Source organism: Aspergillus ochraceoroseus (assembly GCF_002846915.1).
Source record: "Aspergillus ochraceoroseus IBT 24754 chromosome Unknown P175scaffold_10, whole genome shotgun sequence".
NCBI lineage: Eukaryota > Fungi > Ascomycota > Eurotiomycetes > Eurotiales > Aspergillaceae > Aspergillus > Aspergillus ochraceoroseus.
In genome coordinates, this window is record NW_024468485.1 from 177,095 (window position 1) to 200,062 (window position 22,968).

The 22,968-nt window shown below is 49.8% G+C and overlaps 10 protein-coding genes and 1 non-coding gene across 11 annotated transcripts; 6 read left to right on the forward strand and 5 right to left on the reverse strand.

Moving 5' to 3' along the window:
• Nucleotides 1-474: 474 nt before the first annotated feature.
• Nucleotides 475-2,475, reverse strand: P175DRAFT_0504719 (Golgi transport complex subunit COG5). Its single transcript, XM_040897935.1, has one exon. It carries the CDS (start codon nucleotides 2,197-2,199, stop codon nucleotides 745-747), a length of 1,455 nt encoding a protein of 484 aa, XP_040748817.1. The 5' UTR covers nucleotides 2,200-2,475; the 3' UTR covers nucleotides 475-744.
• Nucleotides 2,476-2,956: 481 nt separating this feature from the next.
• Nucleotides 2,957-3,028, forward strand: P175DRAFT_0t130. The gene has a single exon. It is a non-coding gene; the product is annotated as a tRNA-Glu (tRNA).
• Nucleotides 3,029-3,165: 137 nt separating this feature from the next.
• Nucleotides 3,166-4,590, reverse strand: P175DRAFT_0504721 (class II aldolase/adducin domain protein). The gene is made up of 6 exons (XM_040897936.1): nucleotides 4,534-4,590; nucleotides 4,148-4,454; nucleotides 3,775-4,035; nucleotides 3,567-3,699; nucleotides 3,330-3,498; nucleotides 3,166-3,263 (listed from the first exon to the last, which is right to left on the reverse strand). Exons 2-6 carry the CDS (start codon nucleotides 4,419-4,421, stop codon nucleotides 3,189-3,191), a joined length of 912 nt encoding a protein of 303 aa, XP_040748818.1. The 5' UTR covers nucleotides 4,422-4,454; nucleotides 4,534-4,590; the 3' UTR covers nucleotides 3,166-3,188.
• A 412-nt stretch (nucleotides 4,591-5,002) lies between these two features.
• Nucleotides 5,003-5,713, reverse strand: P175DRAFT_0445645 (protein SYS1; the record flags this gene model as incomplete). The annotated part of the gene is made up of 2 exons (XM_040894293.1): nucleotides 5,003-5,387; nucleotides 5,466-5,713. 2 exons carry the CDS (start codon nucleotides 5,711-5,713, stop codon nucleotides 5,003-5,005), a joined length of 633 nt encoding a protein of 210 aa, XP_040748819.1.
• Nucleotides 5,714-6,103: 390 nt separating this feature from the next.
• Nucleotides 6,104-6,762, forward strand: P175DRAFT_0504722 (cytochrome c oxidase subunit 6B family protein). The gene is made up of 2 exons (XM_040897937.1): nucleotides 6,104-6,383; nucleotides 6,463-6,762. Exons 1-2 carry the CDS (start codon nucleotides 6,159-6,161, stop codon nucleotides 6,583-6,585), a joined length of 348 nt encoding a protein of 115 aa, XP_040748820.1. The 5' UTR covers nucleotides 6,104-6,158; the 3' UTR covers nucleotides 6,586-6,762.
• Nucleotides 6,763-7,256: 494 nt separating this feature from the next.
• Nucleotides 7,257-10,205, reverse strand: P175DRAFT_0512173 (putative RNA-binding protein (Nab3); the record flags this gene model as incomplete). Its single annotated transcript, XM_040898643.1, has 5 exons — nucleotides 7,257-7,792; nucleotides 7,863-8,083; nucleotides 8,146-8,653; nucleotides 8,713-8,892; nucleotides 8,948-10,205. The coding sequence occupies 5 exons, from the start codon at nucleotides 10,203-10,205 to the stop codon at nucleotides 7,257-7,259; spliced, it is 2,703 nt and encodes a 900-aa protein (XP_040748821.1).
• Nucleotides 10,206-11,179: 974 nt separating this feature from the next.
• P175DRAFT_0535761 (peptidyl-tRNA hydrolase domain protein) lies at nucleotides 11,180-11,987 on the forward strand (the record flags this gene model as incomplete). The annotated part of the gene is made up of 3 exons (XM_040900257.1): nucleotides 11,180-11,442; nucleotides 11,539-11,799; nucleotides 11,900-11,987. 3 exons carry the CDS (start codon nucleotides 11,180-11,182, stop codon nucleotides 11,985-11,987), a joined length of 612 nt encoding a protein of 203 aa, XP_040748822.1.
• Nucleotides 11,988-12,123: 136 nt separating this feature from the next.
• Nucleotides 12,124-13,377, reverse strand: P175DRAFT_0445924 (snoRNA-binding rRNA-processing protein UTP6; the record flags this gene model as incomplete). The annotated part of the gene is made up of 2 exons (XM_040894315.1): nucleotides 12,124-13,224; nucleotides 13,288-13,377. 2 exons carry the CDS (start codon nucleotides 13,375-13,377, stop codon nucleotides 12,124-12,126), a joined length of 1,191 nt encoding a protein of 396 aa, XP_040748823.1.
• Nucleotides 13,378-13,822: 445 nt separating this feature from the next.
• P175DRAFT_0446171 (putative integral plasma membrane protein) lies at nucleotides 13,823-17,084 on the forward strand (the record flags this gene model as incomplete). Its single annotated transcript, XM_040894330.1, has 7 exons — nucleotides 13,823-13,861; nucleotides 13,922-14,468; nucleotides 14,532-14,658; nucleotides 14,776-14,814; nucleotides 14,869-14,953; nucleotides 15,005-16,858; nucleotides 16,926-17,084. The coding sequence occupies 7 exons, from the start codon at nucleotides 13,823-13,825 to the stop codon at nucleotides 17,082-17,084; spliced, it is 2,850 nt and encodes a 949-aa protein (XP_040748824.1).
• Nucleotides 17,085-18,601: 1,517 nt separating this feature from the next.
• Nucleotides 18,602-20,656, forward strand: P175DRAFT_0504726 (uncharacterized protein). The gene is made up of 4 exons (XM_040897938.1): nucleotides 18,602-19,215; nucleotides 19,285-19,431; nucleotides 19,741-19,809; nucleotides 19,877-20,656. Exons 1-4 carry the CDS (start codon nucleotides 18,657-18,659, stop codon nucleotides 20,302-20,304), a joined length of 1,203 nt encoding a protein of 400 aa, XP_040748825.1. The 5' UTR covers nucleotides 18,602-18,656; the 3' UTR covers nucleotides 20,305-20,656.
• Nucleotides 20,657-20,781: 125 nt separating this feature from the next.
• Nucleotides 20,782-22,960, forward strand: P175DRAFT_0560664 (glycoside hydrolase family 32 protein). The gene is made up of 2 exons (XM_040900997.1): nucleotides 20,782-21,489; nucleotides 21,549-22,960. The coding sequence occupies exons 1-2, from the start codon at nucleotides 21,061-21,063 to the stop codon at nucleotides 22,797-22,799; spliced, it is 1,680 nt and encodes a 559-aa protein (XP_040748826.1). The 5' UTR covers nucleotides 20,782-21,060; the 3' UTR covers nucleotides 22,800-22,960.
• The last annotated feature ends 8 nt before the right edge of the window (nucleotides 22,961-22,968 follow it).

Here is a 22,968-nt window from a genome sequence, read left to right on the forward strand (position 1 = left end):
TGCGCGCGGTCTCCTGGGTGGCGATACCTCTCACATCATCGATACCGAGGAAGGGAGTTTATCCAGCGGTTGTCTACTCTCTTTTTCTGTGGCGGGGGTCAGTCAGCGATTTGGAATCTTGAAATGAGCTAAAAAAGAAAGAAAGAAAAAAAAAAAAAAAAAAAAAAAGGCACAAGGAACATGCCACCGGCTTCTCTTCTTTGGAGTACCTCCTAGGTAGACACTAGGTACTTACTCACTTCCACCTCGGCGAAATTTGTTTCAAAAAAAGAAGCAGGGATACATTATGATGGCGGCATGGCCACGGTTACGGTACCTGCAGTCAGTACCTTGCTTGCAGGTCCCGGGATTGTGTCTTGATTAGCATTTCAAGGTGACTGGTTGTATACATGCATTGCTAACCAATTTGTACCTTGACAGGAATGATTTGGACATACCTAGGTATGTATACATATACAGTAATCTGTTTCAGTGACCTTACCTATGTAACTATCATAATCACCTACAACAAAGGTGTGTATATATTCTTAACACTATTATCCAAAGACAGGGATGAGATCAGATATAGAAATAGAGGTTATGATAGTGACAGTGATGCATAATTAGTTTTAATGGGGCTTATGTAGACACTATACAAACACACATACACACATACACACACACACACATATATATATATATATATATACAGCACCACCAAGTCAAATTCACCTTTTTATGAACTCTGCAAGGAGCTGTACGATGCTACCGCTCTAGCACACTCATCATGGAACTGACCATGACCGCTGCCTCGCGTTCCCAGTTCCCCTGCGTTTCGGCCCCCGACCGCTTCTCAAGGCCGACGGTCGACGCCGGCAATTGCGATCCCCGGAGCACGCAGTCGCGGATCTCTCTCTTAAGTCGGTCTCGGTTGGACCGGAGAGTGCGTGCGGACACGCCGCCGCGAATCATGATTTCCTGGACGCGTCCGGAAAGAGAAGATGCCAGGGACCGCCAGAAGTACGAAGGTAGAGAGGCCGTGTCCAGTGCGTTAAGAAGCGGTTGCAGAAGGTTGCTCTTGTTGCCTGCAGGGCGAGATTGTGGCTGGTCATCTGAGGAGGCAGTGGTCGGAGGGAAAAGGGGATGAGAAGGGGGTCGGATGTGACTCAAGATAGCTTCCAGAGCAAAAATATCCTGGCATCGTGCGGAGAGGTCGTAGAGGGTGCGTTCGAGAGTTGGGAGCATAGACAGCGCGCGAGACAGGTTATTTAGCGATGATACAATCGCCGTCTGCATGTACCCTTGTAATGTTGATAGTAGCAGCTCTGGCTGGAACTCTGCCGCCGCACAGCCCTTCGCCGGAACCGGAGAGAGTAGATACAGGACATTGACCGCGGATACGAGTCGAGCTCTTGCATCGCGTGCCTGTTTGTAACCCGACTGGGAGGATGCTGCACTGCCTGTCGGCGTAGTCGACATGGAAAACCGATTGATCGCTTGCTGCGCTCTGGTCTTGACCAGATTCTCCGCCGGAATCACGAGCTCGGACCTCAAGGTGCGAATAACCTGGACCCGGTCCAACCCATGACCTTCCTCACCCACACCCGTATCAGAAAGCAACCGACGCAGGCTCACGATGGTGGATGCGGCGCGCTCGAGCGCGCGCGAGTCATCCCGACCAGAAGAAGGCGTTGAAGATGCTGTTCCGTCTATTCCAGGACCACCAGTCGAGGGAACCCCCGCAAAGCCACCACTGCTACGGCCGATGACTTCGGCCATCTGGCCCTCGAGCTGCCGGCCGAGGGCAAGACAGCGTCCAACCGCACGTGTGAGACGCACGGTGGCCAGGGAATTTTCGGCGGCCACCCTAGCTTCGTCGGCCGCCTCCCATTTGTGTAGGACTTCGCGCTCGAGTCTCTCGTACCCTTGAGAGACAGAAGAAATCTGGTCTTCGGCCTCCTTGAGTATCTTGCTTGCTGCTGCGGTTTGGTCCCGCGTGTGCGTCAGCAAGGGGAGGGCTGATTTGGTGGTCAGCGTGTGAATGTGGGTGTCGATCTCTTGGAGGTCGAACAGGACCCGTGAAAGCGGGGTTGACAGGTCCAGCGGTGTGTCTGTCGCATTGTTGGTAGCCACCACCAGCGAGTTGGCAAATGAGGCTGGCGAAAAATCCGGATCCAGGAAAGCCTCATAATCTATGTAAGATGGTTCACCTGCAGCCATGACTCGGTTCCTAGGAGGGCCCAGTTCCAATGCTAGAATCAACAAGGGGTGCGTTCCAGTGGTGGTAAGAAAGGGGGGTTGGTCGTGATCCGGAGTAATTTACCCAGCAAGCTTCATTCGGGTCAATACCAGACGGAAAGATGCTGTCGCTTGGTTTTTGTAGCCGTCTCGTCAACGACGAAGGATGAATACGGCGATAATCCCATGTGAAAAATCCAATGGATATGGGACAAGGTTCGCGGCCATCATCGACCCCAGCTGCTCGTGAAAGGTTGCTGCGCGATGAGGTGTTGCTGTGGTGGTGATGGATGGTTTTGATGCCATGTGTCGGAGTCGCTTAGCGGATTAGTCATCGGGTATTATCAACTTGACGCTGTGATATATAACTATATACTGTTATATATACTTGAGTCGCTGTTTGGATCTGCTACCGTATCTTCGGGTATATTAATTGGCTCCAATTGGATTCGTCCTATCTAAATGGCCATGGACGGGAGTTAACACTGATGTATTGCGACCCAACTTGACGTCAGTTGGTGCTCAAGATAGAGAAGTATATATTCCACTAAGTGACACTAAGAACCCGTCTCCATCTAGATCGTATCACATTTCATAAAACTGACAATATATGGACACTGGCATCTACAGACTTTGGCACTATGAATCTACCATAAGACGTACAAGATGGTAATAATTGGGGATGAGAAACTACATGCGTGTTATTTATAATCATTTAAAGTCAACCAGACATCAACCATCCGATATGGTGTAATGGTTAACATCGCCGTCTCTCACACGGCAGCTCGGGGTTCGATTCCCCGTATCGGAATCATTTCTTTTTTTCTTCCCTTTCCTTCTATTTTTTTCAGTTCATACTTTTAACACTTTAAAAGTGCGGCTACCCTTAGCCATACGTGTTGGGAAAAAGGCAGGTTAATATTTTTAGTATTTATATATAACCATGGAAATAAAGAAAGGTAGACAGACGTCTACTGTAAAACCTCTCCTTTGCTTTCCTCCACAATCTGCTCGAAGTAGGGCTGGAACTCCGTGTAAAAGTTGTGCTGCGATAGTAGTTAGGATATTAGCCTCAAGAGACGCAGAGCTAGCGAGGAGGAGCAGGGACCTACAGGATTCTGAACCGCATCTGCGGTATACTGTGCAACCTCGTGGGTGATATACTGCTTCGGGATACCGTTTGCAGCGGCCGCTTCAGCCATCAACTGCGAGTGGCAGGCATGGTCTAAGCTGGCGAAGAGGAAGGCTGCTTCGTCGACGGTTCGGCCCACGGTGAGGAGACTAGACATGCACGTTAGACAGGAAGGAAAATCCCAAGACTGGAAAGGAAAGCAAGGAAAAAAGCCTACCCATGGTTTTTAAGAATACAGGCAATGTTATCCCTGCCCAGTGCCTTGGCGATCCGCTGACCCTCCTCCTGTGCTAAGGCGATACCGCCATGGTCACTGTAGACACTGAGCTTTCCGTAGAAATTGCAAGCGTCTATGTATGCTTCGTTGTTAGTATGGGGATCGAGGACAAGCACGATAGAAACAGCGGAGAACGGAAGTCCCGCACCCTGAGTGAGCATCTCAATTGGCCTGCCAAATGCACTCCATGTCTTCCCGTACACGCCGTGAGTGTGTGCCGCAGCGATCACATCCGGACGAGCCTTGTGGATTTCAGAATGGATCATGAACCCGGCCTCGTTGATGGGTAACTGGGCACCGCCTTCGGTGACGTAGCCCTCGTCATCGACGAGGACAAGGTCAGAGGCCTTGATGGTGCAGAAGTGTTTGGCGAAGGGGTTCATCCAGAAGTGGTCTTTCAGGACGGGATCTGGAAGCGGTTACATCAGGACCCTCTGAGCATGTCCAAGTAGTATCCCTATGTATATTGGTCCGAAAGTGAAAAGCGCGCAGTGAAGCATGGAATTGGGCTATTTTCTAACCTCTAATAGAAATATGGCCAGAAACACCCTCGGCGTAGCCCTCCTTTCCAAAGAAGCGGAATGCAGCGGCCATATGCTCTTTCATCCACCGGCGCTGCCTGTAAGGATCGGTGAACGTGGGGATCCCCTTCAGCTTGATATTCCCTGCACGGTCTCCACGGGCAACAGCCTGGAAGACAGCGTCTTCTTCGGCGGGGGCAAGGGCCGTTGGTACATCGGCTGCAACGACCACCTGCTTGGGGGTGGTCTCGGTGAGGGTTGTGGTGGTGGACATACTGCCGATACTTTCGAATATGTGGGACGATGCCCAATGAAAGCAAGAGAAAGAGGAAACAGAAGATGAGATTGAGATATCGATCTATGCAAAGGGGAGGAGGACTGTCTACCTTTTGTCTTGCTGTTATCAGACGGATTACTCCGACCCCACTTATGCGACAAGGCGCATATTTCTCTCCAAATCAGTATCTCCCAGTAACTCAGATGCAGAGAACTTCATTGGCTATGTGCAATATCCCAAAGGACCCAGTACTACCTACCTAGGTACCTATGTTGTAATGTCTGCCTTCTCCAAATCACAGTACACATGCGCCTGCACATTGCTTCATACCGAAGAGCTGAACCCATCTGTACTACAGAGATTCTATTCCAATAAAATGAGGGATGACGCCCGAATCCAAGAACGCCATCTATACAGGTGCCCATGCTAGATAGGGTATACACAAATAGGGTAAAAAGAAGTCAAAAGACTCCACGAACCACTCGGGGACCACCCGAGTCGTGGATGGAGGATGGTAGAATATATCAAAAAACGACAAAAAAAAAAGAAATAAATGAAAGGAATGGCGGGGAAACCAGCTATACAGCTTGGTCTCCCTTTATGTCGGTCATTTCATACTCGCCACCGTCGACGTTGCGTCCCCGGCCACGACTCCGACCAGAAAGGAACGGCTCGCTGTGTTCCTCAACCCGAGACGGAAATACGGCATTCGAAGTTTGTGTCGCGTTACCACTAACTGTAAGGCTGCCAAAGCTAATAGGTCGAAGCTCCCGCCATTGGCAAGCCCAGACACCGAGGAAGGTCATTAGAGCGGCGCTGCCGCACTGTAAACCCCACCAGAGCCAATTGGAGGGAATTGAGCGGGTATATAAAGAGGTCGTGAGGAGATGGAGGAAGTGAATCGTAAGGGCGAAGTCGGGAATGAGCTTCGAGCGGGAGACAAGGAGGAGAAGGAACATGACACTAACAGGTAGAGCGAGGGCTTTGTTAGCTGGGGGATTTGACGACGCAAAGTAGACCAAATAGTAAAGTAGAACCCACCATAAAAGACTATTCAGCATCCACACCAAGCCCAGCATCCACCCTAACGTCGTATCTCCTCTGATTGCATCCCAGCCGAGGACTAGGTCCAACGAAAACGCCGTACCGTAGACCAGGGTGGTGAACAGGATCAAGGCCGCCGCGGAAACATAATAGGCAGCCTGGAGAACAAAGATCTTGCGGACGATTTTCAGCGGCGGAAGGTCGGTTCGGGCCCCCGCCGGAGGAGGTCTACGGCGCGGGGGCATGAACTATGAGTTAGTTCAAAGATGAGGTCGAAAATGGATATGTTTTGGCAGTTTTCCTGGGTGGAAATGGTAACGGAGAGAGGGTTTACGCGGCTTCGTAGCGGAGAAAGAGGAGCATCCGCCACACCAGCAAAGCAGAAATTCAGTCGCAAGCAGATGTCTGCAGATAGAGATTCGTCCTTGACAATTGACTTGAACCGAAAATCGGCCCATAAAACTCACGATAATGCTGGTAGTTGACGGAACTGTGGAAGACGAAGCTGGAGATGAAGAAGTCGACCGTGTTGGCTTAGCGCCACATGACCGCAAGTCATGCGGAGGGAATCTCGGTTGCTCCGACAAGCTACAGACTCTGAAAGCTCTCCGTCTACACAGCTACACCCGGTCTACAGCTTATCATCGAGTTCATACCCAGATATACATACTATATTTACCGATAGTAAATATGGGCTGGTTTTCTTCCTCCTCCTCCGACTCTAGCCAGGCCTCCGATGGCGGCCGCATAGCCCCCGACCGAACCTCTCGACAAAAGTGCTGGGAAGGCCGTGATCTCTTCTTCACGTGCTTAGACAATAATGACATTGTTGACGCACTTAAGAATGACAAGGAAGCGCGAAAGAAGTGCGCGAAGGAGATTGCAGAATTCGAATCAGCTTGCTCCAGCACCTGGGTACGCGGTCTCTGTTGAGCGTGAAGATTCGATGGATGGCTTTCTTTACTCGAACCCTTACTGACGGCATCGTGGATAGGTCAAATACTTCAAAGAAAAAAGAGTGATGGAGTACAATCGAGACAAGACGATCGAGCGGATTAAGAAGGAGGATGCGGCGGCGGTTGAGAACCTCAAGTCACAGGGATGGACACCAAGGTGAGGGGAGGGCTAGTGGGATGAATGGATAAGGCATTGGAAAGGAAAGTACAGAACCAAAGAAGGGGGGGGTGTATGATCTGGGAGATCTCATAGTTGTATTATATTTACGCATAATGACAGTTGAAGCGCTATCTGTATCGAATATTTAGAAACCATTGATACGCTCTGCTCTTTCAAAACTTTTTATGCCCCTAAGAGAGAATAGAGATTTAGTTGTGATAATCCCTTGTGCCAGGAAGGAAGTCACTGACCTGGACGGTACTCCTAGTGGAGTTGATATATTTGGACATGGGTGGATGATCTACTAGTAGAGATACTTTCAAATTACAATGCTCGTTTTCGCATTAATATTAGCTAAATACATAGTCGCATTCATAGCAATCAACGGAGATACCGGGAGAGGGAAGGTAGAATAACAATCGATCTCCGTAAGACCACCGTCTGAAGACACCAGGAACAATCAAATGGAGGACTATCTTTACGTTGGCCGAGTAAATTAGATGAAGGAAAATATTGAATAATCATCATAAACATCACAGAAGGAGAATATCAGTTTCCTTTTCAGGGACTCAAATAGAAGAAAATTCAACGCCCAACTCCTTGATATGAAAATTTGTATGCCACGAATGATGATGGAGATGCAAGGAAAAAAGGTTGAAGAAAGTCGTAAAATCATTGCTTCCATTTGCCCAATTGGCTCATGATATTTTGGACGTGAGGAGGCACTCCGGCTTGATTTTGCGGCTGCTGCGCTCCCAAACCTTTAGCCAGGAGGGATAGTAAATTCGGATCTGAGACTGCAGGGACATTTGGTGCTTGGAGTGGAAAAGGCTGTGATGAGAACGATTGCTGTGGGTTGGTTAGGATAGGCTGTCGGGTGGCAGAGCTTAGAAGACTGGCAAGATCTGGAGCCGCATGGGGATGGTTGGTGGCAGGGAACGGATGCTGAGCGACTTGCACAGGCGGCCGCTGTTGTAGGGCGGAGAGTAGAGATTGCAGGGTAGGCGCATCGAGAGTTGAAATGAGATTGGCAAGGTTTGGCTGGCTTGCAAGCGGAGGAGGAGCTTGAGTGTGAGGCATCGTCGCAGATGGAAGAGCTGGAACTCCGTAGGCCGTGGGGGGGAAAGAGGTGTGCAGGCCATTGCGTTGCAATGAGTATGCCTGAAAGACGATTTCGGCAGCAATATTGGGATCAAGTTCAGGATACTCTTTTTGTGGTATTAGCGAGTGAGCATTGATTTGGGTCTCAGCAGGTAGCGAAGAGTTTGGAGAGCTTACCGTTAGAGCGCACATTATCTACGGCAGCGCTGCGGTCGAATACTTGTAGAGGTATTTTTCTGGAGAGCTGGCTTGGCCGTGAGAGTCTCACTACTGCAAGAACGCCCTCAGATATTTGACGCTGGACGGCGGCATCAAGAGGAATTCTAGGTCCTAGTGCTAGGACATCTACACGCAATCCTCGATTACGGAAGCTTGTCTCCACATGATATATGAAGTTCCTGAGGAGAATTTGGAATTAGCAACAGACAGCTGCAAATTGAGAAAGTTTCATGTCTCTTACCGGTCCAGCTCCTCTAAGACAAGTATTTGCACGTCCGGTACATCTCTCGCAGCTCGTCTGGGGACAGGCATATCTGCATCGCTATCGTACACTCCACGTCCCCTGGGGCTTGGCGTACGGTACCTTCTCTCTCTTCCATCCCTTGTGTCTCTCCTATAAGGTGAACGAGATCGTTGTCTCTCGCGTCTATCAAACCGTTCTGGAGTCCTGTCTCGCGACCGATAACCCTCTCTTGGCCGGTAACCGCGCGGAGAAGGCGATCTTAGGGGAGGCCGATAATCATCCCTTCTGCGATGAGCAGGTTCGCCCCTAAAGTCGCTGAATGGCACCCTTCCCTGCTCGTAGGGTCGTTCGTATCGATCTCCCGAGGCTCTCGCGTTGCGGCCGCTTGGAGGCCCACCCCTACTATATTCGGGGGACCTTGACCGACGTGGTGGTGGGGCCCTTGAAGATTCTGAAGTAGCCGGCGCAGGTCTGGTGTTTCTTTGCGGTTTCGAAATTTCTAGGTCTAATTAAAAAGGGTTAGTGTCTAGAAGTCTAGTTCCTGTAGTATATTGTAATACTCACGAACTTTGCGCCCCCTCACCACTGCCCCTTGCTCTGAGTCGAGCGCTTTCTTGCAGGCTGAGGCGTCAAGAAATTGGATGAAACCGTATGCTTGCTTGATTGATATCTGCGCCAGTTTCCCATAGTTGTGAAAGATATGAAACAGGTCTCGCTTAGTTACCCTTTCTGTTGGGAGATTGCCTGTTGACGATACTATATTAGATCCCTTTCAAAAATGGGGGGTGGGCATGCTGACCAACAAATAACCTCGACCCATAGGGGAAGCGATCCCAAAGTCCTTCTGTCACGTATACTCTCTCATCGTGTAAAAATTCATCATACTTCTTTTGTACTTCTGGACCCCAAGGAGCATCCTCGTCGGGGACTCCAGGTTTTGCTATGCGGGGCGGTCTCTCAACACGCCCAGCTTTCTGCGCTACCGATGGTGCAGCTTCTTGAGATTCCGCAGCGGCCGATGGAGGTTGTTGGAAGCTAGCAATGGGAGGAGGAGGTAAAGCACTGGTACCGGAGGAGGTCCCCGGAGCACCGGCTGCAGCTAGTGGCGGTAGCGCCGCGTTGGACTGGTAACTACTCTGCTGGGTTGTATAGGGATTGGATGCGTCGGGGGTAGTATGGGCAGGGAGCTGATGATAAGAGCGGATATCATCACTGGGATTGTAGTTGGGATGGATGGAAGGCTTCTCTTGGGGAGGGGGGCGAGGAGGTAACCCTGCCTGAGGAGTGGCCGAAGGGTCCTCCGTAGACAAATGGGCGGTTCCCGAGACCGTGGGGGCAGAAGGAGCAGTTGAAGGAGGGAGATTATCAAGGAGGTTCTGGAAATCGACGTCACCCTCAGCACTGTTATCATCGGGTTTGGCCTCAGGATCTAATCGGCTCTGCGGCGCGGCCTGGTGGTCTACCTCATGGGCAAAGGGAATGTCGTGAGGACGATGGGAAAAAGAGGAAGGAGGAAGGCCTGGTACAGGGTGGGCTAGCAGGGAGATAGGATCTGATGTAGGAGAAGCGGTTAGAGAAGAGTCTGGTGTTGCTTTCTGGGTATAGGGCTCTGTGGTCTGGGAAGGTGGAGATGGGTTGGATGGAGCGGGAAATGGGGCAGTTATAGTCGCAGTCAGAGGGGTAGTGATATTCGGGTCCATCCTTCCATCACCATTGACTAGGAGACGGCCGGGATGGAAGCTACCTTGGATATGTGAATGATGCTGCGATGGAGGCTGCAGTTCTGAGCCTTGTATAGAGCCCGCATTTCCCCCCGCCCCGCCCGATCCCGTATACGGCCCGTGGGAGGACAACAGGCCATTATGGTGGACATGATAGATGTCTTCAGAGATCCGAACTGACTTTTCATAGGTGGAGGTATCGTTGAAAACGGGGTCCATTTGATTCTGAAGCACAGGGATGTTGGCGGGTTCCGCAATATGCAGCGGGCGAGGGCTTTCGGGGGTCAAGGTCTTGCCTCGAAAATGAAGAGCTTCATCTGGGGAGTCGGGCGTCATGTAGACCACGGAGGAAAAATTGATTCATCTACAAATAGACAACGAAGGATCCCAAGGAATTAGGGAGGGAATTTTTAGGAGAAGGAGGAGGGGGAATATCAAGAATGAACGAAGCTAGGGTGGGGCTGCTGTCCTGAGAAAAAAGAAGCCAGGCCCGTTCATTCAAGTATTGCAGGGCGGTAAGGAGGAGAGGATAGATTGGGAGATGGAAAAGATGGGATCTGACTGGGATAGAATGATGTAGAGATTTAAATGATAGGAAAGGGAGAGTGAGAGAGAGAGAGAAGAAGAGGAGGAGGAGGTGGTGATGATGGATGGATGGGTGGTGGGAGTGTGGGAAAAAGTTGGTGTAGGCAGAGGAAGAAGAAAAAGTAGAAGAAAAAGAAGAAGAAAGGGATTATTTCATCAACACTAACACGACGACTAACTAGTTCAAGTTTCTTCACCCAGAGAAGAGATAATAATATGTAATAATAACAAGCAAAAAAAAAAAAATTGATAATAACAATGGAGTTCCGGAGCCCTCTAGGACTAGCTAGTATAATCATATAATAACTTATGGAGAGAGAATTATTAGAATAGGAATGGGAATAGGACGGAGCACTCGGGATAGTTAGTAGTATATTTCACGGAGAATATCCGTAGACTAAGAATAGCGCCAGAGCAGCTAGTGATATTAAGGTAGGTGGATAGAAGACCCAAGGAAGGGCCAGAGAACGTTTTTGAGGGAAGTTGAGGAAGAGAATGAAGAGGAGGATCACAGATCACAGGTGTTAGAGAAGGGATGAATGGCTGTTGATGGTGGGTCTTATTGAAGAACACTCTGGCCCAGAACCATCCATGAGGGGCTTCAACTGTCCATGTGACCAGCCAAATCATCTTTCCATTTGGAACTCCTGATAATTCCTTGCGCTTGTTTATGCATTCGATCTGGTCCTTTGTGTATATGCAAGCTATAAATTAAAAGTAAGAAAATGGCGGCCCTTCGATACAGTACTCGATTCTTTCCCCATGCGCCCTCTCTCCTCTGCAATCCTACGGTTACAACCATCGGGAGATCCTTTGCTTCCCGACCAGCAGCAGTTTCTACTACTGGTAAAGACCCCGAATATTCTAGCGACGACTTAGCTGTGGCCCGAGAATGGCTGGCCCGATTCAATTCCAATCCCATCCCACGCCAGATTGGAGAAATTTCCTTCAGTCGTTCAGGGGGACCTGGAGGCCAAAACGTGAATAAGTGTGTCCCCGCATTCGACCCCCCCTGATGCCAGACAGTAGTAGTACCACCCCGTCACTAATCCTGCGCCTTTTTACTCCGATTTCGCTCGACCAGGGTCAATACAAAAGCTACACTGAAGATGCCCCTCGATTCTTTGCTACCCCTTGTGCCTCGCGTTCTGCATTCCCCGCTCCGTGCATCCCGCTACTTTGCCGCCCGATCACAGAGTCTGGTCATACAGTCGGAAGAGTCGCGGAAGCAGGCGACCAATGTAGATGCATGCTACGAGAAGCTCCACCAGTTGCTGAAAACTACCGCAAAGGAGGTAATTCCTGGTGAAACGTCGCCAGAGCAAAGAGACCGTGTGCATAAATTGTAAGCCCCCCCCCGCTTTTCATTATCTCTCGACAACTAGTGATATGATGGTACGGGTTACTCAAATTATAGGGACTAACGATGGTCACTGAATGCATAGGAAAAAAGCCGAGAATGAGGCGAGGATTAGGGCTAAAAAACTGCACAGCAGCAAAAAGAGCCGTCGACGGAGTGGTAATGACGACTAATCCCATTATCATGGCTAAACTTTTCATTACGCCCAACATGAAAATTCCGACAAAATGCTGCCATTTCTGATGCAAAATGGAAGGAGCTTGGGAGAAATCATTCCTAGTAACGCCTGAAAATGACTAAAAAGGGACCTTAGGCGCTCTGAAGGACGAGATCCGCTTTCTGGATCGTGGCGGCGATCGCCTTCTGTAAGGACGGATCCAGATCCGCTGTCTTTCCGAGCGGTTGCAGCCAGGAGATTGTTTCTTTTGCAACATCGGGCTTGTGCCGATGGTCTTGTAGGCGCGAGAGGGCCACACCCAGTGCGCGGGGGAAGTTGGCGGACGTCACCTGGATTCCAGCGGTAGGGAGCTTGGCGTAACAAATGACTGTGTGGTGACTGGCAGGCTTAAACTCATGCATCGCATCAACGATATGCGACAGGATCTTTTCCAAGCAAGGAATGTCCGCGAATTCGAAGACCATGTCGAAGAACTCATGGGCGAACTGGTCATCATTATGAAAGCTTTTGATTGCGGAATCGAAAATAGCAATGGGGATTGCACCACCGAGTGCAGGAGTTGAGTTCAGAGCTTGTAGTGATCCCTGGTTGGTTCCGTCTGTGCCCCCGGTGCTTGGGTTAATATCTTCCTCCGTAATTTGTGGCATTGCAATCATGTCGGCATCATGGTCATCGAAAGAGGTCGCTTCCGGCTGCTTAGGGGCCTCAATCTTCTGGTCAAGCCCTAGTACGCGCTGTCGACCCACGAGCTTGCTGATGTAGATCAACTCCAACTTCGCAAAATGAATCCATAACTTCTTTGAGCTTTTGCAAAATCTCAATCCTCGCTGCATATAGGTCCTGGCTTGGGTCATATCGGCGTGATCATCGATGGAATACTGGGCCGCGTAAATCCACAAGTCTGCGTTGGTGGGATGGAAACGCAAAGCGTCCATCAAAATCGACGAGAGCTTCTTGAAGGCTTTTTGTCGTCGCGCGTAATCGATGTACTGGATCCATAGCCCGATATCGCCATGAAATTTGCGAGTAGCGCGATCAAGTACGAAGAAAATCCGCCGCTGTCCACTGTATCCAGCCGACTTGATGCCCAGCCGATTTACCCTCTTGCGCCGCAATGTGTCGAGGTTCATCTCATACTCCGCATATCGTACAAAATCGGACGGTTGGGCGCCGCGGGCGTTGATCTTGTGTTCAAAATCAGATCTCTTCTTGACAATCGACGAGATTTCATCCTTTCATAAAACTTGAGTAAGTTCTGGAGCCATATCAGAGTGAGCTTAGGGAGAGAAGTTTACCTTGGTGAAGATCTTTTTCCTCTCGAACTCCCTGAGTTCTGGCACCGACTTTTCCAGGAAGAACCGCGCTTTATCAGCGGTTGCGGACATGGCTGGCTCTGCAACAACTGGATAAGGTCAAAGATACGTGGAATGTGTGTTTGAGCAAGCAAAATATCGAGAGGAAGACAATCGGGGGAAAAAGTTGTTCGCATCCCGCACTTTTTTTTTTTTTGGCCCTAAACTTCAAAGGTTGGATGCAGTTCCTGGCCGCTTACCTAAAAACGACTAGTGTTCTGTTTTTCCCATGGCGTCCGTCAACAGCCGAACCTCTGGCTAGTTATTCAATTCTAATCCATCCATCCATCCATCTCGCCTTGCTGGCCTCAGGGGTTCTTTTCGACTTTCCCCTCTGTCGCTTGCTTCCTTCTTTTCTCTCTTTTCTTTTCACTCCCTCTTCTTTTTTCATTTCTCGACTCTCTCTTGTTCTCCTTTTTTATAATAGTCTTTTTTGGGGGGTCCTTCTTGGAGACCGGAGTCTCACCCCTGCGCGACAATGGCGCCGAGGTTCAAAGATGGGGACGCGGTTGCGGTGGTTAGTCTTGATTTTGGAGTCTTCAGACGGTCTTCGGACTTTCACTAAAACAATTGACAGGTGAATGGGAAATGGGTGGCCTGGGCCCACACGGCAGTCGCATATACTGCATTCTTTAGTGCCCTGCTGGTGGGGATGAGCCTGCATTTTCACAAGATTGTCCAGAACGAACACTACGGCTATCCTGACGAATGGTTTCCTTCTGTGTCAGCAACTATCGGTGATCGATATCCGGAACGCTCATTTTTCCAAGTCTTCATTGCCATTACATCCGGTCCTCGATTCGCTTTGGTCTTCCTTTGGTACCTGCTCACCGCGCGCCCCAATTCGACTCTTCCCAAGTTTATTGCCGGCGTTGGACTCTTCCGGACGTTTACCTGCGGAGGCTGGACATATGTGACATCGACGGATGACCACGATTGGCACGATATTTTCATGATCTCGTACTTGGTTGCCACGTTGCCTTGGACTCTGGGCTGTCTGGCCCTTAGCCCTAACAACCGCCGCGCGGTGAAGTACCGTAAGCTCTTTGCGGGGCTGTTTTTCGGCACTCTGGTGCCGTTGATTTACTATTTTATCCAGCACAAAGTGCACAAGGTGCCCGGAGGTGAGTATAATTCACTGGCTATCTTTGATCACGTGCATGTACTGACATATATCCTTTGCTCAGCCTATACCAAGTACGCGTTCTTTGAATGGTCTCTGATACTGTTTGATGTGGGTTTCGATGCTGTTACTGCACTCGACTTTGAGGCATTCGAGATTGTGGTGAGAGATGTCAAAGGAATCAGTCGAGGGTATGTACCGTGGCTTCCAAAATAAACCAGAACCAGAAAATGTATAGTTGCCAAAATTCGATCGTGGGAACTTCAGAGAAAAAAAAAAGCATGGTCTAAGATTATTTTTCTTTCCAGACAGTTGAAGACAACTGCGGACTCTGTCCTCGAGAAAGAGTGTGTATCATCATCCTTCAAAAAATTGAACATCGCATGTTAACTCGTAGGCAGGAAGGGCAAATCTGTTGGAAACACGTTTGGTGAAGGCTTCTTCTGGGCCGAGGTCATCGATGCCGCAGCAGACGCTTACAACGGGGTACACGCTATGTCCAGCCTCTTCTCTTAGTGCCTTACTGACAGCACGTAGTTCGTTTACTGGTCTATTTGGACCGCTCTCGGTGTTCTTGTTTGGTATTTCCCTCTTTGGTACATGGGCATCTCTGGGTATGAGGTCGCTATTCTTAGTTTCATTTCGCCGGTGCTCCTCGCCATCCCTGCCTTCAAATCTCTGGCCGTCAAGAGCCCGCGTCTTTTCCATTTCCTGTCTCTGTCTGGACTGCTTGCATATAAAGTGCAGGATCCCGCCAACCGACTTTTCGTTGTCATGTTTGCTACTTCCTCTAGCTGCATCGCATTTGCCGCTACCCTGTACGCGGAAAGGGCGCAGAGCGCCAGACTTGAATCCCGAATCTTCGCATGGGGCATTGGATTGATCATGTCGAGCGTTGCCAAATTCGCCTGCGCAACTAATAACCCTGTCTGGCCCATTGTGCACGCCAGCAATGGTGGATGGAACAAGATTGGACTGCTTCTTGCGGTCCTGGCTGGGCTTAGGTCCTTCAGAAGACCTGCCACTAGCGGTGGAGACTACTTCCCGTCCGGTGGCAAAAAGGGTTCTGCTTTGCTCGCTGGACTAGGAGTGGGAGGCTTGATCTTCGCGATGCATTCCCTCCTGTCCGATTCTAGCACAATGATCTCCTGGGTCTGGGAAGGCTACCCAGTTCGCGGCCCCATTGCTGTTCCCCATGGTGCGGTCACGATTTTCGCTATGGGTGCTGGACTGGTCTATGGACTTTTCTACCCTGATGTTGCTGGCAGCTGGACCTTCTTCGGAATTGGCTCCCTGGGCGCTGCTTTTCTTACCTGCTACAGCCACTGGACCGGATTCTATGGTGCTCTCACCCTTACATTCTACCTCTTGGCTGTCACTCCGGTCCTCCTTTCCTCTGCCGTTCGCCATTCTCCCGCTGCAGCCTTTGGCTTTGGCTTCTTCGTGTATATCTTCATGCTGCTCTTCCATGTCTGGGTTGTTGCGTACGCCTTTGTTCCCGGTGGTCCCCTCGTCCGAGAGCATACGGATTGGATCATGATTACCACTATGCTGTGCATCGGTGCCGGTGTTTTCTCTGCGGCTGTCTCCAAGACAAGCAGCCCTAAGACCAGGGCCGCCAGCCCGAACGGCCGAAGACAGCGCTCATACTACGTTTACGTGCTTGTCGCATTGCAGCTTCTTTCTGTTTCGATTGCCTACCTTCGGTTCCCTACCAACGATTACAAACCGTATCACAAGGAGGATAAGGTTGCCACCCTTGGCATCTGGACGGTGCATTTCGGCCTTGACAACGATATGTGGGCTTCAGAGCGACGCATGCGCGATGTAATCAAGGAGCTCGAGATTGACGTTATTGGCCTTCTGGAGTCGGATAACCAGCGTATCATTATGGGCAATCGCGATATTACTCAGTTCTTGGCGGAGGACCTCGGCATGTACGCTGACTATGGCCCCGGCCCTAACAAGCACACTTGGGGTGCTGCTCTCCTGTCCAAGTTCCCGATCGTTAACTCTACTCATCATCTTCTTCCGTCTCCTGTTGGTGAACTGGCTCCTGCCATCCACGCCACCTTGGATATGTACGGCGAGCTGGTCGACGTTGTCGTCTTCCATTCGGGCCAGGAGGAAGACCCCGAGGACCGTCGCCTGCAAACAGAATATTTATCTAAACTAATGGGCTCTTCCTCGCGTCCCATGGTTTTGCTGAGCTATCTGGTCACCAAGCCGCTCGAAGGCAACTACAATACCTATGTTAGTGACGTCAGTGGCATGAAGGATATTGACCCGACGGACTGGGATCGTTGGTGCGAGTACATCCTGTATAAGAACATCAAGAGAACTGGCTACGCCAGAATCAGCCGTGACTCTATCACGGACACCGAAATTCAGGTATGTTTGACGGGTCTTGTGTCTCCATTCTGAATTCAAGGCAGGTTACTAATTTGATGGTCTCTAGGTCGGCAAATTCGTCATCGGAGAACCTGAACCGGAGAATGAAATGAGGATTCCGGAAGAAATGGTCCCTCAGAGCCTTCGATTCCCAGCCTTGTTCCGCGGCCAGGGAGTCCGCGGTCACCGTTACCATGTGTTTGACGAACCCCGATACTGGCAATAAGCGATTCGTCAGCCCTATTCGCCCCTCATTCATGCTTCTAGGTAATATCATTTATTGCATATTGTGTTCAGGATTGTATTTATCAGCCAAGCATACCAGTAACTTCGTGGCTGACCGCCGACGATGGTTGCTAGGACTGTTTATTGTGACATTATTCAAATCCAAGATTTCTACTCTCTTCCCGCTGTGATAATACCCATCGTTGTTGTTTTTTGCTCTTTGTACAATATGACATTTGAAGGCGCCGCTCCCAGAAAATGACGGGGTTTGCATGCTGCTGGATTCAGGTGGCCAGCGGACGTTGTACCTGATCGTTTTGCTCTTGCTGGGTATTTCGTCCGGAGTGTATCCTGTAGGAATGCGAACATCTTGCCTCAAGCCAGCGAACTGATAGAATTTGGAGCCTGCCCGAGTCCTTGTTATGACCTCATCCATAATAGTTAATCCTCCCTCCCTCTTCTCCTTGATTGCGACGAACGGAGCTCATTTCTCAAAACTGAAACACCACTAGGTCAAATTCCAGTGGCTTCTCCTACCATTACATTATACTCATGGCCAATCCATTCTCCTCGAGCGACTCCTCTAGAGTCTGTCTACCCAACTCGTATCCACGGTAGATAGCAGCTCGATAGCCATGCAGAGCTGACTGCCCACGTCTTGCACAGGAATGAGAAGACGAAGCTCGCTCATAGTCGTCCTGCAAGAAATGCATCATCATCGAACTGCACAAGGAATTTCCCCAGGAATGTTCCCATCTTTCCTGTGTTGATCTACTTACTCTTCTTGATAGGGCGTCTGCTATTTCCGACCACGCTCCCTTTGGCAGGGCATGAAAGAAGGCGTAGTAGTTTCTTTCTTTTCTTTCTTTTTTTTTCTTTCCGTTGGGTGAAACCTTGATGTTCGATATTGTATAGGTACCCTTCCTTGTCTTTGGTAAGTATTCAGCTTGTGAATCTGATTAGAACAAAAAAAAAGATTCAATATACTAATTTTGGATATTAGGTCCGGGGGACCTGTAATAAAGATCCTATTTATATATATATATATATATATACACGTATATTTATCGAAGTGGTAGCTGTGTGAGTATCCTCACTGTTTGCTGCTACAAAGAAACCATCCAACAAAGAACTCGAACGACGAAGAATCCTTTGAAGGTCCTCCTCGCTTTGTTGCCAGACAAGTTCCTGGAGGTGTTTCATTGTTCCAACTTGATATTCGGGTATGGCAGACTGACGCCCATGACACAGTCCGGAATCATTCTACTAACGGGTTGCTTCAAGAGACAAAGTTCATATTAACTTCCAAATCGTCACGTCACATTCAGTACCTTTTGCTTCTACAACCCCTACTAGGAGTAGCTGCTTCTATCCTCATCGACGTATGTCCTGATCCCCTCAATTCAGCTCCGTCATGTACAATTGCTAACTGGTAAGAGGAGTTAGGGTTCTGAGTATTACCTTGTTGATGCCCAGACGGCGCGCCCGAAAAAGAAAGCAGACTAAATTTGTACAAGTTTTCAGTCCCGGCAGACATTGTCAGAGTCCCAAGAGATTCCTCCGACGAGTAACCATGCCGACGGAATTGGGCCACCCGAATCTGAGTCCGACTGTTCCACCCAAGCTCGCGCATCTGGCCGAACCCCCCAGGTTTTCACCCATTTCGAAAGGTCCGAATATAGGGATAGGCGATGCTTCACCGGCACCACGTTGGTTAATAAGGCCAGCCCCTCCAGCATTAGAACCAGGAGAGCTGGACGGCGGTCCTGAAGAGAAAAGACCTAAGCTTCCGCCGCTAGGGATACTGCGCTGGGTATTTGACGCTGGTGCAGCTATCGAGCGCGAGCTGGATGAGTCCGTTTTGTACGAGTATGCGTACAAGTACCTTCAAAATGCGATCTGTGATCCAGTGGTACGAGATCAGATGCGGGAAAGTATTCTGAGTGGGCCACATGCGGAACACGTCGCCTATGTGGAAGACCCTCTGCCCATACTCCCTCCTCCTCCGAAGTTTAAACAAGTCAAAAACCTCGAATATCTGGACATTGGAGCTCCTGAGTCATTCGCCGCTCCGGTAAACTACCTTTATATGTACCCTAGCTATGAGCGTCCCTCACTCGCAGCTCGAGCATGTACGACTTACTCCCATTTCAACCCCCCCAAAATATCCTGATCCAAGCGCTGATTATATACTGTTCTAGGCGGCCGTCAAGTGCATATGATCGAGAAAGTAGATAGCAGCAGCAGTAGCGAGTACAGCCCCATCAGTGCAACTAGTTCCAAGACACCTTTCGGAAATTCAAGCAGCCGGGAGGAAGCTGACGAGGATGGCCAATATATCCGCCCTGGTGAGTGCAAATGGATTTGGGTTCTGGTTACCATCCTAGTTCTGAGCATGTTCCTGTGTCTATTCCTGTATGCGTTTGGAATCCTTCAATGATGTAACTAGACATGTGCCAAGTTTTTTCTTCCGTTTTGGAGCATGATGCCGTGGGGAATAATTGGACCCTTGACACCGAGACACGGGGGGGGGGGGGGAAGAGAGAGGCCTTAGAGCACATTCTTCACGCGCTCCCTTGCATTCTGCATTCTGCATTCCTCACCAGAAACCCCAAAACTTTGTGGGTTGAAGCTGGAGGCTAACTTGCACCTATCAGAGGAAACACCGAAACCGCAATTTCCGTTGGAAAAGCCAACGATCTCGAAGCCACCAAAGAGAGGGAAAGGTAGAGTTTCTTGGATTTCACATTGACCCCTTTTGCAATCTTGTAACCTAATGGGGAATGCATACAGTATGGCGTGGCAGACGGCTTGATGAAGTCTACAGCACCCTCCCAACCACCACCTTTAACGACGGGAACGTGAATGTGCTTCTTAAACCAGAGTTGCGTGACATTGTGTACATTCACGCGGGGGGGAATGAAAGGCATTCACCACAAAAGGAGCGACGTGGGCAGAGACAAGATCGCACGATAGAGGAGTGGAAGCCGTCTTACGATGTCTCATCGTCTAGCGAAGACGAGGAATTACTACCAAGCCCAACTAGTCCACCGCCTCGTGTGAAGAGACAAGCCAAAAAGGCTCAACCCAAAAAGGCTCAACCCAAAAAGGCTCAACCCAAAAAGGCTCAACCCAAAAACAAGGCTAAGAAGGTGCAGAAGAAGGTTCAGAAGAAGGTTCAGAAGAAGAGGGGAAAGAAGAAGGAGAAGAGTTGTAAATAGTTGTACCTTTTTTCCGCTATGAAATTTGTTCCGTTATAATTCCCCCCCCCCTGGGTGGTTTGGTGGTTTGATCATTATGTCTGCCTTGAGACATTTCACCGCCATATGTATAGCCACGAGGTAAATATCCCTCGCGTGGTCAGGATCATAACCTGGAACTCGGAGAATCGCGTGCAGAATGGATGCAGAAAGAGATGCCGGAGGGAGGAGGTACCTAGGTAGTACTCTGGACTGCAACCACCCGATACTTCCCCGATCTGCAAATATAAGCTTGGGGTACCGGAGACTGGAGAGAAGATGAGATCAATCCCCACAAATCACTTATGAGACATTAAATTAGCGCAAGTAATATGGATAATTTCGCCGAACCAACGCCAGGTGGCTGTGTTAAAGCCATCGTAGAACCAGACATCTCAGCATCTTACTAGTAGCACCTACCCCGCTGAGATCAATACACACAGAGCCTGCTTGGGGCTCCTCTCCAAAGTCACCTGGTTCTAAGATGCACGGACAAACAGACATCCACCACTGAGATTCATCTGGAAATCGAGGAATCCGGGGAAATGTCGGCGATATTGGGGTAAATAATCCCAGAGAAAAGTGGAGGATAGAGAGAGAGAGAGAGACATCATGGTCAAAGCGGTGTCCAAGAGTTATAATGGGGCTGGAATTCCCTCTCCACTCCCTTGATTCACATTCAGATTCGAAAACAGAACAAGAAAAAGATCACCCTGCGCAAAGAATACTAGAGTCCTGATGAGTGTTCGTGGCCTTTGCAAAGCCCTTGTGTCGGGATCTCTTGTATCCCGGGCTTGGGCATCTGCCAGTCTATATGAGGAACGTGGGGCAAAGACATACACAGAGCCTTTCCGTCCTCAGTATCATTTCTCTCCAGCTCAAAATTGGATGAATGACCCCAATGGCCTTGTTTATGTGAATGGCACATATCATCTGTTCTACCAGTATAACCCTGGGGGGATAGTATGGGGTGCAATGTCGTGGGGTCACGCTACGAGCGACGACCTGACTCACTGGGAGCATCAACCTCTTGCTTTCCTGGCTCGTGGATTTCCCGATAATATGACTGAAATGTTCTTCTCGGGGAGTGCTGTGGTTGATGAGCAGAATACCAGTGGATTTGGTAACGGCGATGCGGCTCCCTTAGTGGCGATGTATACCTCCAACGTAAGTCTCTCTGGTGGAGATTTCCAACCCAAGAAGGATGATTCTAATGATGGCTACAGTATCTTACCGACCAAACGCTCCCCAGTGGAAAACAAGTGCGTGAATCCCAACAATCCCAATCCATCGCCTACAGCACCGACCAGGGTAAAACATGGACCACCTACGACGAAGCCAACCCTGTGATTCTGGAACCCCCAGCTCCCTACAAAGACCAATATCAACAATTCCGCGACCCAAATGTCTTCTGGCACCACGAAACAAACCAGTGGGTGCTTCTGGTTTCGCTCGCATCCCTTCATAAACTCCTCATCTACACCTCGAAGGATCTCAAGAGCTGGTCTCTTGTTAGTGAATTCGGCCCATTTAACGCCATAGGCGGCGTGTGGGAGTGCCCTAGCCTTTTCCCCCTCCCCCTCGATAACGACGAGTCAAAGGTCAAATGGGTTGCCCTGGTCGGGCTAAACCCAGGTGGACCCCCGGGGACGGTAGGCTCCGGAAACCAGTATTTCATCGGCGACTTCAACGGGACAACATTCACGCCAGATTCCGCTAGTGTTTATCCAGGCAACGAGGAGGCGAACTGGCTGGACCACGGCCCTGACTTTTATGCTGCGATCGGGTATAATGGACTCCCCGAGTATGAAAGGACCTTGATCGCCTGGATGAATAACTGGCAGTATGGACAGAAGATACCCACTTCCCCGTGGCGGAGTGCGATGAGTATCCCGCGACAGCTTTCGCTTAAGACGATCAATGGGAAGGCGATGGTTGTTCAGAACCCCAAGGAAGACTGGGATAGTATCATGGCCAAGTCGGGATCTGGATCGCATGGTTCATCGTACCGATCTGTGGCTCAGGGAGTTCAGAAGTTGGGTTCTTTGGGCAAGGCATTTGCGGTTGAGTTGACGTTTTCGGATCGAGATGTGAATCCTTCCTCTACTGGAACCTCAGAGTTCGGAATCGCTCTTCGCGCAACGAAGAATTTTACCGAGCAGACCCGCATTGGGTACGACTTTGCCGAGAAGCGGGTCTTTGTCGACCGGGCGAAGTCTGGGGACGTTTCCTTTGACGAGACATTCGCCAGTAGCTACTCTGCGCCGTTGGCCCCGGCGGCGGATGGAACGGTGTCCCTGCGCATTTTCGTGGATTGGTCTAGTGTGGAGGTTTTCGGAGGGCAGGGGGAAACCACCATTACAGCTCAGATCTTCCCCAGTGAAGATGCTACATATGCGCAGCTTTTCTCAGAGGGAGGGAGTGCTAAGAATGTCCGGCTTAGGACCAGGAAGATTCATTCGACGTGGAGAAAGTAAGGAAGGCGCCAGCTAGTTCGTTTACGCTGGATAACTTTGAGCAATCCGTGGACGGTAGTTGAAATGGCTCCTGTAAATATGCAGAATATGCATTACATACCTGTGACTAGGAACATTTATGTACCAGAGCAAATCTTACTACTGCTTTTGAGCCCCAACTTTGGCTTCT